General features: G+C 44.0%; 1 protein-coding gene across 4 annotated transcripts in view; it reads right to left on the reverse strand.

The window, feature by feature from the left end:
- SNX8 (sorting nexin 8) overlaps positions 1 to 16,272 on the reverse strand; it is a 1,131,155-nt gene that overhangs the window by 439,325 nt on the left and 675,558 nt on the right. For all 4 annotated transcript variants that reach the window (XM_044089560.1, XM_044089557.1, XM_044089558.1 and 1 more), the window contains one exon: positions 1,421 to 1,489. In XM_044089560.1, the coding sequence (XP_043945495.1) occupies positions 1,421 to 1,489 (69 nt within the window). The remainder of the gene's footprint in view (positions 1 to 1,420; positions 1,490 to 16,272) is intronic.

Genomic DNA, 16,272 nt, shown 5'->3' on the forward strand with positions numbered 1-16,272 from the left:
ACCAACATAGGAATAGTTCCAAAAATTGTATATAGGAAAGATACCAATATAAAACCTTGACAGAAAGAGGAAATGACACAGATATGATAAAAGAAAGCATGTCTAGATGTGGATATTGCCCCCAATGCAAACATATGTTGGAAACAGATACTATCTATATCCCTAACACTGGTAGATACACTCTCTACAAGAAGTTTAACTGTAACAAGTAAAGTAGTGGATTATCTAGCTCTATGTACAGAATGTCCATGTTTCTACACAGGAAAAACTGTCAATGCTATTAGAACTAGAGTATATCGGCAACATTGAGACATTCAAAATAAACACAACAAAAATGTCTTGGCTGCACATTTCTAATAATGAAGGGCATGGTTTCAAGTTTATTATTATTGACCAAGTAACCTTGGGGACAGAAGGGGACCACTGAATGACTTCTTAGAATACAAAGAATTAAAATGGCAGCTTAAAACAAATGCAGGTACACATCCTGGATTAAATAGCTCCATATCCATTAGCTCTATTCTTAGACTTAAAAGCTGAATTTTTATGACATGAACAATGACGTAAAAATACATTTAATCCAATATTTTAATATTATCTAATAACATTTTTATAAGGGCTTCAATATCTTGTAATTTTATGTCTGTAAAACTGCATGGAATGGAAGACTAGAAATATTCATTGCATTTTAAGTGTTTTACTGATTGTGTCTTTTTAAGAGTTAATTAGGGACATAAGAATTCATGTTGAATGGAGTACATAAAAAGGCTGGGTACTGTAATTGGGGTGTATTCTGAAGAAGTTTCTCATTTAATGAAACAAAAGCACGAAATAAACTTGTGGATTGTATCCTGGTTCCCGTTTGTCTTTTCATCAGTTTGTGTGGATTTTTCAAGTGTTACAGCTTAAAAATGATGTTAGTTCTTTTTGCAATTGCCTACTGGCAAAGTGGAAGAAAACTTCTATAAGAAACTGGTGACTGGATATTTTAAACAATATGCATTTGAAAAACATGTTGAGGAAATCTAAGAATGCACAATCAAAAGCTAGTTCTTTTACCAATAACTGTTCCAAAACCTATCTTTAACAGAAGGCTAACTGTTCATGTCACACAACTTTCAACATGTATATCACAATTAGTTACTGGACAAGGATATCATAGTTGATGAACATTACTGTCTGTCCTGCAATAAGCTCAAAATTAAATGTAGGACACTTAACACTTCCAGTATTTTTTCTACTATGCGAGTACAATGGTGTTTTTTTCTGTAAGAAAAGGTCCTATCCAACCGGGAGTATGCAGGTCATACATGCTCAGTAAAATGACAGCATCATTCCTTTCATTGCTTCTATAGCCCTCTTCTGAAATAAGTTACATTTTTAACTTAGCGTGAAATAATCTTGCCATAAACACACTCACTTTGTATGATTGCAGCAAGTCCAGGAAAAGGTTCAGTTTCTCTACGACATCACCAGCTTCTCTTTTACCCTGGCAAAGATAAACAAAGATAAAAATAAAATTGATACTTGCACCTGTATTCAAAATACGGTATATTTGCTTCTGTATTCCAAAATAAGGCATGTCCTCCAAATTTAACACAAACAGAAAATAAATGTAACACACGCAGCAACAAAGTTCTGTTTCTAGGGACCTATATACTGCCAGTGTCCAACCCAAACTTAAATGTTTTACAATCCACAGTCTACAGATCAATAACTGCTTACCAGAGTTAGCAGTCACACAGCATAGTGATCTGTCATTCTCAACAGTCATATGCCATTTTACATGTTCCAGTACTTCCTCCTTTGAGTGTCATGAAGTAGATCCTGGCTAAATTAAGTATGGTTAGTGCACAAAACATTTCATGTCAATTAATACTTTGCTTATATTAGCATGTATATTTAAGAGGACCCCCATTTTATTCATAATACATCATAACATTGTTACCATACAAGTCTGTTTTGAGGAATGACTTAGAATGACGACTATAAAATCATCCTTAAAGATGTAATTATGCAATGACAGTGCAGTGAGTCCTCAAGATGATTATTGGATACATTTAGTCTCAGATTGATAAAAAAGCTGTCTGATATCTTTTGCATTTATCAGGTGAACTTATAAGTTTCCCACCGTGCAACAGTTTGTTTAGCTTAGCAAATGTCATGTATGGAACTTGGTGATATGAGCTTTTCACTACAGTATTCTACTCTGAAGTATCATCAGGTACAATGAATACAAAAAATCACCTTTGGGATGGAAAATACAGTTGTGTAAGCTGAACTTACAAGTACAGTTGTGTAAAATCTTACCATAACAGTAGATGTCTTTCTCTTCACTGTCGCATTATTCACAGTAGGGATCTCCTGCCAAGGATAGCCCAACATTTGGCTAGTACACTAAAGCCTTTAGTTCTTGTATACACCGCACATCACACATATGCTCCCAGTTCAGGACATTGGGCATAAAGCTGACATACAGATGCAGTTACCCAGAACCGAATTGCCCCAGCAGAGCACAGTCCTTAATGGACAAAGCTATGAACATCCGAAGGAGAAAATGCAGATGGAAAAGGAAGACCCTTGGTCAGGAACTAAAGCAAAACAAAGCCAAAAGAAAAAAAAGAGGGCTGGAAGGAAGGAGCGAATTCTGCAACAGTGAAGAAAAGGACAGCTACTGTTATAGTAAGATTATACACAACTGTACTTTGTGCTTCTATTTCATTGTTGCAGTATTCTTCACTGTAGGAATGTGGAAGATTGGGAAGAGCCCTCAACAAACCCATGCAGAATGGCTCTAACAAAACTTGCTCTGGCCCTAGAAACCATATCCAATTTATAACACTTAGTAAAGGTAGGCACTGAAGACCAAGTAACAACTTCAAGGATGGAACTGATGTCCAACCCCATGAAGAAAGCACCAGAAGAAGCAACAGCCTTAGCAGAGTGAGCTCTAACAGAAGTAGACATTTGCCATGAAAAGAATAACAAAAGGAAATGGCTTTAGATATCCAGGAGGAGTTGGTTTGCTTAGGAACAGCCACACCCAACGTCCCAAGATGAAAAGAAACAAAAAGCTGGTCAGACTTATGAATGGCCTTAGTTTTATCCAGGTAACACCTGAGCTGTCTGTGCAAATCCAAGATAGGTAGAAACCTCTCACTAGCAGACTGACGAGAGGAGAAAATAAGAAGGGAGTTCTGCTGCCTGATTCAAAGACAACTTATTACCCTGGGCATAAAATAGATTATTGTGAAGGGACACCCTGTCCCTGTGGGGGGTAGCCAAAATGGTCTGATGTTCACAAACTCTCCGAGCAGAAGTAAGAGCATGCAACAAGACAGTCTTCCAGGTACAATGTTGCAAAGAAGCAGAACCTGCATGCTCAAAAGCAGCCTGGGTCAATTTTTCTACAACAAAATTAAGGTCCCATGGAGGAGGAATGGGCTTCCTTGGGGTCCTAAGATGCAGGATGCCATTAAGGAACTCTCTGACCTCAAAACGAGAAGCCAAATGAGAATTAAAGGGCAGACAGGCAGAAATAGCTGATGAAGGGGCCTTTGCAGAAGAACATATCAAGCTAGACTGGAGAAACTCACATAAATAGGAGAGAACCAGAGAGACCACAATGAAAAAGGATTCTGATTATCAGCATGGCACCAGACAGAAAATCACTTCCATTTGGGCATACAAGACTTTCTGGTTGCAGTTTTTCTTGCTACCTGTAAAACCCTGAGCATGTCCTGAGAAAAGAGGTGCCTAAAAGGGATCAAAACCCTATCACCCACAGTGTCAGTTGAAGAGTGGTCAAGTGAGGATGGCTGAGTGACCCCTTGTGCTGTGTAAGGAGGTTCAACTGGTGAGGTAAAGTGCTAATTACCCCTAGCTTGATGCATGAAGAGAGGGAATCGGTGCTGTGATGGCCAAAAGTGAGTCCATAGGAAGATTTTTAGGGAGATCGGCTGAATCTTCTGCAGGACTCTTGGAAGTAGGGGAAGGGGAGGAAAGGCATAAGAAACATTCCCTTCCAATGAAAAGAAAGGGCATCCATCTTCTAGCCCAGATGGTATGGCATTCTGGAACCCAAATGAGGGAGCTGCCTGTTCAGAGGAGGCGCAAAAAGATCTACCAGAAGAATACCCCAGTCGATGGACTATATCCATAAAAACATTTCTGTGAAGCATCCATTCGGAGAGCCTGTGTTAGGCACCCGCTCAAAGCGTCTGCCACTAGATTGTGCTCTGCAGGGACGTACACTGCTTAAACAGATAACGGATAACTGAGAATCAAATCTCAGGCCTGAAGAGCCAGGCTACATAGAAGGTAAGACTTTGTGAGCCCCCCGCCCCCGCTTGCTGACATATTGCATCCCCTGTGGTGTTGCCCATTTAAGCCTTCAGAGGGCCTGGGGAAAGCATTGGTTGTAAAGCCTGAAGGGCCAGAATCAAGGCACTCATCTCTTTTAGATGCTGATATGGTCTGACTTCTCAAGAGGGCCAAAGACCTTGAATTTTCAGGTATCCACAGGAAGACCCCCACCCCATGTCTGAAGCGTCAGGAAATGGACGTTGAAAAGGCAGGCCTGGGTTGAGGGTAAGTTTCTGACTCCACCACTCAAATTTCTGCCTCAGGCAAGGAAGGACAGGCACTCTGAAATCCTGAGGGTGGCAATACTGAAACCAAACTGACTTGAGATATGATTGAAGCTTCCACATGTGCAGTCTGGCAATAGGAAGGAGTGGAACAAAAGAGGCCATGAAACCTAGGGCTCAAAAAAAATCTTTCTGCCTAGAATAGTGGACAGAGGAAGACATTGAAAGAAAGCTGTCAAAGAGAGAAGTTTTGGAGGTTGAAGAGAGGCCAACATTGGCACTGCCTGAATCCTGCAACAAAGATACAAATGCGAGGGAGTCAGGACAAACTTTTGGAAGTTGACAGTGAACCCCAGACTTTGAAAATGAGCTATAGTGAACTCCAGATCCTGTAACAGCCTACTGATAAGAAGGTGCCTGAAGCAACAGGTCATCTAGATAAGGAAAACATTTGAATGCTTTGGAGCTTGCAAAAGGCAATCACAGGAGCTAGTAATTTTGTGAATATCCTTGGGGCAGTAGAGAGGACAAAACACAATGCAAAAAGCTGAAAATGAGAGGAAGAAACAGTGAAATTTTAAAATTTCCTGGAAAGAGGGTGAATAGGAATATGAAGGTAAACATCCTTCAGATCCAAGGACATCAAAAAAGCCTTGGGAAGTAAAAGAGGAAACATGGTTTGAAGAATAAGCATCTGAAAAAAATGAACCTTGATAAAGGTGATCAGCAAGGAAAGATCCAGAAAAAGAAGTTATGTCCTTACCATAACGTTCCATGTGGAGTGTTCATCTCGCCTTGGTTATTACACATGGGTTCGGAGCCGATCCTCGGCTCCGTGCCGGCCGACTGCAAGCTCTGCATCGAGAAGAAGCTCGAGGACATCTAATACCCACAATCCCCCTCTGCCTTTACCTCAGATCTAGTTTGCAAGCAAACCAGACATAAAGCACGCACACATGCCAACTATATACATAAAAGTACATATATACAAACATACCAAGGGTATGATAGTAACACTAATACTGCAACAGCAGAAGGAGAATACTCAGACCAGGCACCAAATCGAACGTTCTTCCTAAGGGTGGGAAGGGTGGGAGTGTAATAACAAGCGAGATGAACACTCCACATGGAACGTTATGGTAAGGACATAACTTCTTTATGTGAGAGTGTTCAATCTCACCTTTGTTCTTACACATGGGTAGCGTCCCTAGCTCCATGATCCTGAGGAACTCAAGGGAGAACGTTCTTGAGCACAGTGGAACCAAAGGTTGCCCTATCCCTAGAAACCCTGTCCACTTTGTAATGAGAGATAAATGTATGTGGTTTAGCCCAAGTAGCAGCTGCACAAATAGTGTCTAGTGGTAAGCGAGCTGCGTGAGCCAAAGATGTAGACACTGATCTGGTGGAATGTCCTTTGGGTTTTGCTGATAATGTTTGGTCAGAGGCTTCATAAACATATGTGATACAGTCAGTTAGCCATTTAGAAAGAGTTCGTTTCGTAACTGCAAGACCTTTTCTGCTGTCAGCAAAAGCTACAAATAGTTGATCAGATTTCCTGTGATCTTTTGTTCTATCCAAATAAAATCTGAGTTGTCTATGGACGTCCAGTTTGTGCAACATATACTCCAATTTATTAGAGTGGTTCTTAAAGAAGGTGGGTAAGTCAATGGACTGATTAATATTACTAGAAGAACAAACTTTGGGGAGAAAGGATGGATTAGTGCGTAGGGATACTCTGTGAGAATGAAATATTAAATAAGGATGTTTGACAAAGGGCCTGAAGCTCAGACACTCGTCTAGCAGATGTAATGGCCACTAGAAATAAAGTTTTCCATGACAAAACTTTCAATGTGCAACTTGAAGCTGGTTCAAAGGGTGGCAACATCAATTTAGAGAGCAACAGGTTTAAATTCCACGGTGATGACGGACTTCTGACTGGTGGTCTGATATGAAAAGAACCTTTTAAAAAGGCTTTACAAAGTCTGTGAGCCATAATAGGCGCACCACATTCCTCTACATGATAGTTAGAAATGGCAGCTAACTGTACCCTTAAAGTAGCCGGGGAAGCTCCTTCATGAAATAGTTCAGTTAAGAACTCTAAAACCTTGTTTAACGGAGCTCTAACAGGGTCCAAATGATGTGACTCCGCCCAAAAGACAAAACGTTTCCACTTACTGGTGTAAGTCTTTGTAGTGGAAACTTTATGAGAAGCTACTAAAATATCTTGAACCGCCGATGTAAGGGGAACCGACCTGGCTAAGGGAAGCGGAGCAGCCAAGCTGCTAGATGGAGAGATTCTAGAGATGGGTGAGGAACTCCTGACGAGTGAGTCAGTAGATCTGGCTCTGGGTCCAGCATCCAAGGTCCCCGAATGCGGTGATGCAATAGAAAGGGAACCAAATTTGACGAGGCCAGAACGGGCAATGAGAATAATAGTCCTCTGAAGGTTGTTTGCTTTCTGTAGAAACTTTGCAATCAGGGAAATGGAGGAAAAGCATATAGGAGACCCGGGGCCAATCGTGCACCAGCGTCCCTGGGGACTTCCCTGGAGGGGGTAATAGGGCAAAGTAGCTCCTGCATTTGGCGTTCATTGGAGACGCAAACAGATCGCAGGTAGGCTGGCCCCATTTGCGAAAAATCCTTCGCAACTGACTGTTTGAGGGACCACTCGTGAGGCAATAGTATTGCCCTGCTCAGCCTGTTGGCTATGACGTTGGATGACCCCGGGATGTGCGTTGCGATCAGAAAGCGACCGGTGGACTCTGCCCATTGCCAAATTCTCATGGCCTCTCTGCATAGTTGGTAAGACCTGGTTCCCCTTGCTTGTTTATGTACCAGACTACGGACATGTTGTCTGTCTGAACTGCAATGGTCCCTGGAGGAAGAAGGGGAGCAAAGTGTTGCAACGCCAAAAACACTGCCCTCAACTCCAGAACATTGATGTGCAGATTGTACTCCAGATTGGTCCATTCGCCTTGGACTGTCTGTCCCTGAAAGATGCCCCCCCACCCTATCAGGGAAGCGTCCGTGGTTATAACGCCGCTGACGGTGCGGGTAGTACCAATGGTCTTCCGCTGGATAGGTTGCAAGTCTGTAACCACCACATTAGGTGTGATTTGCATGTTTTCGTTATCAATATTTCGTGAGTCAGTGGAAGTTGTTGGAATGACCATTGTGCAAACAGAAGCCATTGTAGCACTCTCATGTGCAGTCTTCCCAATGGTATCGCAATGAGAGAAGCTGCCATGAGACCCAAGACTTTCAGAACAATTTTGCGGTGACTTTCTGGACGACAGCAGAAGGGAAATGTTGATTTGAAGTGCTACTATTCTTTCTGTAGGAAGTTTTAGAACTAAATGATGCGTATCTAATTCCGCTCCTATGAATAAGATATGCTGTGATGGCTGTAGCAAAGATTTTTCGAAATTTACTGAAATTCCAAGGTGTGTACAAAGTTGTAGGGTGTAATCCCTGGCTTGTATCAGTTGACGCCTGGTGGTGGCAGACAGGAGCCAGTCGTCCAGATACGGAAACACTTGGAATCCTAGGCGCCTCAGATGAGACGCTACCACTGCCATGCATTTGGTGAAGACTCTGGGGTCTGTAGTCAGACCAAAGGGCAGGGCTCGAAACTGATAGTGACTGGCTCCCAGCCGAAGCGCAAATGATCCCTGGACGCCCTGGCCATTTTGATGTGGTAGTATGCGTCCTTCAGATCTATTGAGCACATCCAGTCGTCCTGCCGTAAGAATGGAAGGATCGATTGAAGCGTGACCATTCGGAACTTTTCCTTCTTGACAAAGGTGTTGAGATGGCTTAGGTCCAGAATCGGCCTCCAGTTCCCTGTTTTCTTTGGAACTAAAAAGAACCTTGAGTAAGTTCCGAATCCTATTTGGTCCGCTGGGACTGGTTGGATGACTTTTTCTAGCAGCTTTGAAATTTCTGTAGCTGCTGGGTCTCGCAGATGGGGTGGTACATCTGGGAGTTTTCTCTTTGGAATGGGTGTGGATAGAAATGGGATTTTGTAACCTCTGGTAACAATGCTTTTTACCCAATTGTCTGAAGAAAGGTTTTGCCAGGCCTTATGGTATAAAGCTAAGCGACCCCCGACTGCCTCCAGAGCAGGACAGTCGGGCCTCCTCTCAGGAGTGCTGAAAAGGTTTGCCAGGGAGGTTATCCCTGTCACCTTGGTTTTGCGGACCCTCTGCCGCCAGGGCGGCATCTTCCACCTCTGCCCCCTCTGCCTCTAGAGGGGCATCACCCTGTGTGTTTGGGAAAGATCCTTGGGGTTTTCAAACCACATTTTCCACCACGTTGCCCTTTGGGGTACGGTCTGGAAGGGTGGAAAACGGACTCCGACAGCAGACAGAGTCTTTCCCTCCTGTTCACACCGGGTAAGGGTCTCCTTTACTTTAGGGCCAAAAGTGTGGCTCCATCAAATGGGGCGTTAGTAAAGGAAGACTTGAAGGCTTCCGCAAGCGAACATAAGCGCATCCAGGATTGCCTACGAAGAGCAATCGCTGAAGCCGCTGCCCTACTCGATCCTTCGCTGCATAGGATATCAGCCTCATGGACGAAGTTTACAATGGAAGTAAGGGTGTTGAGATGCGCTGTAACTTTCTCTGAAACAGCAGCATCTGTAGTACCCTGGAGGGTATCTCCCAACTCTTTGACTAGATCCCTCTGTAAACGTGTAAAATGAGTCAAATAGTTCAGGGGACGCATAGAAAGCCGCTGAACTGAAAATGCGCTTCCCGTATCTGTCCATGGTCCTAGAATCTTTGTTAGGCGGATGGACAGATGAGGAAGACTCCGACATCTCCTTTTTCGTGGCCGCTGCCACCACCATGGCGTCTACTGGAACTCCTTTGGTGAGGTAAGCCTTGTCCTGTGGTGCCGTAATTTACTTATTTGGCTTCCTAGGGACTGGTTCCACCGTGTCAGGTGTCTCCCACGCCCTTCGAGCAATCAACTCCATTAACTCATCGAAGGGCGGAGTGACCCAGGAGGAGGAAGGGCGAGCACCAAATGCCTTCAGCAAAACTGACTCATCCTCAGAAGGGGGGAGGGCTTGCCAGTCACCTCTCTGTTTTAGGATCTCCAAGATGTCAGAAAAAGAGACATCTTCTGAAGGTGACTTAGGGGACCCTTCTGACTCATCTAAGTCAGTATCAGATGTCAAGGATTCTTGTGAAGAATCCAAGTGTCTCCTCTTACACAATCTTTTCCTAGGGACTTCTTCGTGGGGAGCATCCGAAGAAGCCTCCGAGGAAGAGGGGGCACCCTCCAGGGGTGGCTGAGACACTGGTGCCCGACGCTTGGACGTGGCCGTAGGTGCAGAGGAGGATAACGGTCCTTTGTGGGGAGGAGAAGCTGTTCCTGCTGATGTGGTTGTCTGGGTAGACAACACCTTCCTCATGAGGTCGAAGGCCCCCGGGTCCCGAGTCGAGGTATCTCCCGGTTCCGAAGAAATGGGAAGAATCCCCGAAACAGGAACCGAAGGCACCGACCCCGAGAACGGAACCGAGTCGATCCGCGCCGAGGCCCCGAGAGGGAGCGTCGGAACCGAAACATCGGTCCGACTCTCGGTCCCGGAACCAAGGATGGATCTTCGGCCCCGAGACTCCAGTACCGGATCGGATGGAGTCGAGGTGAACGGTACCGACCTCGAAAAGGACGGTTCTGGCACCGAGGGCTCCACAATCATCAGTTCAGCTTCTTCCGGCTCCGAAGACTGGACAGGTCTCGGAGGAGGAACAGATGGAGATAGTGGCAGGCCTTCAAGTCTCGACATCAACTGAGAGGAGACCGAGATAAGCTTGGATAGGGCCGTATGCTCCATCAATTTCTGCACCACACGGTCCACATCGGTGTCGGAAAGGGCCCTGGAAGAACGAGTCGAAGGGATCGAAGACGGAGCCGACCTCAGCAGAGTCTGTGGAGGGAGCTCCGTCACCGGTTCCAAGACTCGAGGCTCGGAAACTGCCAACAGTTGAACACTCGGCCCCGAAGTCTGTGGAACCGGTGATCTAACTTTGCCCGAAGAGCTCGGAGCCGATGACTTGGGCTCCAACGTCTTCGATTCCCTCGAGGATTTGGATGCCTGGTCTGAAGCATCCAGAGCCTCCTGGAAAGAGGGTTTCAACAAACCTCTGTCCATCAGTTTCCTGCGCCTATCTGTCATGACCCTCCCACTAAAAGAGTGACAAATAGAACAGTCCTCTTGTAAGTGGAGAGGGCCAAGGCAGTAGACACAGGAACTGTGGTTGTCCGTGACCGACATCTTTTGGCCACACTGGCAACGTTTGAAACCAGATTTCATTTTCTCAGACATAATAAAGTAAGAGAAAAAAACAGTCAAGTCCAGTAACAGTCAATCCAGGAAAAACAGTCAAATCCAAGTAGGGGTGGTAGGCCCCGAAAAAAACTCTATACCAGTTATATAGTTAAACTAAGTTAAACTAAGTTAACAGTACCGAGAATTTCTGTCTCTACTCACACACCATACACTAACTACAATAACTATTGATCTTAAACAAGTTCTCTTGAAAATTTAACCAAAAAGTTAAAATCTTATCTGAAAACCCTCGAGCTAGCCTCCAGCGATGCGAATGCAGCAGCGGCAAACTAGATCTGGGGTAAAGGCAGAGGGGGATTGTGGGTATTAGATGTCCTCGAGCTTCTTCTCGATGCAGAGCTTGCAGTCGGCCGGCACGGAGCCGAGGATCGGCTCCGAACCCATGTGTAAGAACAAAGGCGAGATTGAACACTCTCACATTAGGTATTCAAGTGCCCTCCATTTGAGGAACCAAGAACATCCTGTAGTAAAGTTCCTTTCCTACTTGGGAAGGAGAAACCGGTTGAATAGTTCCTTGGTCTCCCAGGGACCCAAGGACATCTGCAAAATGAAGAAGTTGTTCCAGAGGAGGTTGGGGAATCCCTGAAAAGGGAGGGAGAGACTTCCACACCATAAGTAACCCTGATGGATGACAGACAGAACTCAAAAATCCGAGGTGATAAGATATCAGTTTGGAAGACAGAGAGCCGAAGAATAAGGGAATCTGGCTGAAGGATGGGGGGACAAGATGTCAAAGAGAAGCAGACTTGTCAGATAAAGGAGCCTCAAAAAACTTAGCAGGAGGAGCTCTCCTACAACTCTTCCTGCCTTTAGTAGCACAATTCCTCTGCAACTTAGGGACAAGAGAGACATAAATGTTTAAGGTCCTGCAAAGCCTTACCTTTTTCTTGAACAGACAAACATCTCAGCAGCAGCAGTTCCACAGGGATTTTTTATTATCCAAAGGAGCACCCAGCAACTTGGCCTTAATGTCTTCAGGTAAAGACTGCAGATGAAGCCCAAGAAGACAACCTCATGACTGACATACCCAAAGGCAGCAACTCTGAAGAGGCCTCAGCAGCATCATAGTTACACTTGATAGAATGATGAGCCACCTGAGAGGTAGAACACAAAATAGAAAAAGCAGAGGATTTTGCCTCAAAATCAAAGAGGTCAGAAAGAACAAGTCAAGCTTGGGCAATGAAAACCAGAGCATATCTGGTTCATGTGGGTCTGGTAATTGATGGCCCGAAAGGCCAAAGCAGCAGTATAAACCCTTCTTACTAATCCTCTCCATGGCCCTACTATCCTTATCTGAAGGCAGAAGCTTAGAAGATGGCAAAAGTTTGGAAAGCTTGTCAGAGAAGACTGACACCACAGCAGGATCATCAGAAGGACACAAAGAAGAATTGACAGTCCTCAGGAACTACATAGAACCTGTCATGTTTCTTTGGAGCAGTAGTCTGAGAATCAGGAGAATTAGAAGCAGATATAAAGGTGTCTAACAAAGCAGCCAACACAGGGGGTACTGCAGAAGGTTTAGGAGTGTCCACCTGAAGCAGATCATACCAACTTTTCTGGATATCAGACACTTGAGAAGAATCCCACTTAAAAGTATTCCATCATTTTAGTTATAGCATCTCCAAAAACAATTCCTCAAAAGGAGACGCAGGACTAAGCCAAATGGGAAGAGTAAAACTAGGAACAATCATCAGACTCTGAATCCTCATCTGAGGAATCGAGCTCCCTAGCCCATTTAGAAAGAGAAGTTGTCCAAGGGGAAGTAGGTACAGAAACCCCTTGAGGAGGCTTCAGGGCCACTGAGACATTAAACAGGCCCCGGCTAAACTCCTGCCATTCTTTTTGAGGATCTTTATGGCATACACAAGTATGCTTAGTCTTCTGCTTTATCTTGGTAGGGACCATCAGCCTTAAACACCAGATGTTCAAACCCTTGAAAAGATTCAGTAAGAGTACCTGGAATCTCTTCTCTGACCAGAATCTGCGTAATCCCTCTAGGGCATTCAGAGATGATCAACCATGGTTCATCTCAACATCTAGTCCAGATGGCTGCAAAGCCTCAGAGGACATGCAAAAGGAAAGATCCATGCCGGCCTCCAACAGGATCGTGGCAGTGGAATCTGATGTAGACACCAGACAGTCTACAGAAAAGTCCGGTGGAGGCTGAAGAGCCAAAGAATCTGGCTGAGATTTATTGGCCTTCTTGCTTAATGGTACCTCGAGGTTAAAAGAGTCTGCCATGCATAAACAGAAGGAGTTGGTCTTCGAGCAGTGTCCAGTCTCATTGGTTTTTGGAAGATTTAAAGAAAAAAAGACCCAAATAGGGTTCTTATGTGAAGGCTAGGTATTCAGCAGAGCAAAAAGGCATAAAGACCGATGAGCAATGATGGCATTTGGACTGGAGGCAAGGTTGTTCTGGGTAACTATGTCTGTAATCACCTTTATGTCCTATGTCTTAAATGTTGAGCATGTGTGCGATATACAGCACATACAAGATCTAAAAGCTTTGATACACTGGCTGGAAGTTGGGTTACTCTTGGAAGATCCCTACAGTGAATAATACTGCAACAGTAATATAGAAGGATATCAGTAGATAGTTGAATGATCACTGCTACAGTAGTCTTAGCTATATGGGTTATATCCTGCCAAGGATACAACAACCAGCCAGCTTCCAAAGCCTCAGGGCACCTTCCACATGCACAAAAAATCAAGCAGCTCAAGCTGAGCTGACCTAAGTTTGGGTGGCAAAGCCCTTCAGGGTTTTTCTGCCAGTTGAGAGAGGGAGGGTGATCCTTTTAAGGATGAGGCTAGGAATAACAAAAAATAAATGTCCACACTCTGGCATAAAAAATACACCAAAAAAACAAGGGGGTTGGAGAGAGGGAGCAGCTACTGCAGCAGGGATCATGCGAATATGTACCGTTACGGCAATTAAACTTACACAGCCATACTATGTTTTTCATACTGATTACATTTGCAGTAGCCTTGGTTATATGGGCAGATTACCACAGCAAACTATATTTGGGTGGTAGAATAAGGGTTCAGGAGCCATTGGAGAATGGTCCTAGTAAATCGTTTTCTAGACATACAGAAGGAATCAGCCTTACAGTGCTTTGTAAAAGTATGTACAAAGGATGAAGTAGCAGAATCTATTTTCTAGTATTCTAGAATCCAATCCTTTCCAAAACGCTACAGAAGCAGCCAAGGTCCTTGTTGAGTGGGCCTTGACTCTAACTGGAATAGATTTGTCAAGGTGAGTATAACAAAAGGTAATAGCCTTATACAACCATTTGGAACATGTCTGTTTTGACACAGATTGCCCCTTATAACATTCACAAGAAATTACCAACTGATCTGAAGATTTGTCAAGATAGTATCAGAGTTGTCTGTAGACATCCAATGTATGGGATATCCTCCCTCCCTCATTTTTAGGTTCAGGAAAGAAAATGGGGAGATAGATAGTTTGGCTTAAAGTAAACTTTAGGCATAAAAGAAGGATTAATTCTCAAACTCTTTCCTTGTGGAAAATGAGGTAGGGTTGACTCATCATAAAAGCTTGCAACTCAAATACCCTTCCTGCAGTGGTCAGAGTAATTACGAACCTCAAGTCAACAAGATTAGCGGATTCAAATGGAGCAAGTGTTACTTTCTCCAACACAAAATTAAGATCCAAAGGAGGGGCCACCAGTTTACTTGGACACGTTTTATGCAAACCCTCTTTCAAGAACATTTTGACATGTGACTGCCTTGAAAGGGGATGATCCATGGGCAGACATGCTGAAACAGTTGATAAATGAACCTTGACAGAGGTATAGGAAAGGCCATAGGATAGTAACTCGCACAAATATTGTAAAACTGAGAACAACCAGCCTGAATGGGTGCTGGTTATGTTACCAACTGGAAAAAAAAAAATGTTTCCACCTGCCAATATAGGACTTCCTAGTAATAGGCTTTCTTGCCTCCATTAGTACCTGCTGCACCTCCTCAGTAAACATGTGGCTAAAAGGAATTAAGACCTTACCACCCAGGCAGTCAACTGAAGATGACTGACGCTGGACGTACTAAGCACTCCTGTTCTTGTGTGAATAGTCCCATTCTGTGAGGAAGCTTATGGTAATTGCCCTGGCAATTTCCAAAATAAGTTAGAATCATGATTGCCTGGGACAGAAGGGAGTCACCACCATGATCCTGGGAGATGCCTTCTGAATCTTCAGAAGTACCCTGGATAGTAGTGGAAAGGCATACAGGAGCATTCCTGTCTAAAGAAAAAGAAAAAAGAAAAAGGCGTCTGTCTACCAGGCCTTCTGGCATGAAGCCCTGGAACAGAAGTTTGCCAATTGATTGTCCAGAGAGTAAGGCAAAGAGGTCTATTTGAGGAACTCCCCACATATGAACCAAATCTTGGAAGATTCCCTGCACACAGTTTCGATTTATGAGGGTGTGCCCTGGTCTTTCTCAGCTTGTCTGCCACACAATTTTACTCAGACAGAATGTAGGATGCATGTACAGTGAGACTGGGCCATGAAGCTATATCTCAAGCTAACATGGCTAGTCTGCAAAAGTGGTTCGACCTAGTTTCCCCTTGCTTGCTGATGTACCACATCACTGTGATATCATCTGTAACCACTTGAAGAGGTCTTGGGGACCAAAGATGGTTCAGAGAACTGATCGCCTTGATCATTTCAAGTATTTCCTCAATATTTATGTACTTGAGTCTATCCTTGGTTTCCCACATCCCCTGCACTTTTATCCCTCCTTAAACTGCTCCCCAAGCAAAGTCTAAAGCATCGGTGGTGACTGACTGCTTTTGAGCAGGGCGGGAGGAGGGGAAACCTTGATTTAACGATATCTGTTCTCTCCACCAAGTGATTTCTCTTCTGACAAACCCCACTACTGGGATCTGAAAAGATAAAGGTGGATGATGTTGGGATTGAAGAGATTTCAGACACCACTGCATCTTTCTCATGTGGAGTTTTGCCAGGGGTATAATAAGAATAATAGATGTTATGAGATCCAAAAAATGAGGTATTCCCTTGCAGTGACCAAAGTCTGACTGGAAAACCTTAGAAAGAGATGTAAAGATCTGTTTTAATTTATGGAAGAAAAGCTCTTTAAACTGAGGAGTCTAGTTGACACACCTAGAAAAAAGTCCTGTGTGAGGAAGTCAAGAAAGAATTTTGAATGTTCTCTTGGAATCTTAGCTTGTGCAAGAGATTTCTCAACCAAAAGAAAAACTCCTGACATACTGAAAAAGACTCTACACAGATATCTAAATACAGAGACATGCGGGTACCCTGTAGCCTGCAATGAACTACAACTGGTGCT

The sequence above is a fragment of the Protopterus annectens genome, chromosome 12.part0 (assembly GCF_019279795.1).
Source record: "Protopterus annectens isolate FY-2018-M chromosome 12.part0, PAN1.0, whole genome shotgun sequence".
Taxonomy (NCBI): domain Eukaryota; kingdom Metazoa; phylum Chordata; order Ceratodontiformes; family Protopteridae; genus Protopterus; species Protopterus annectens.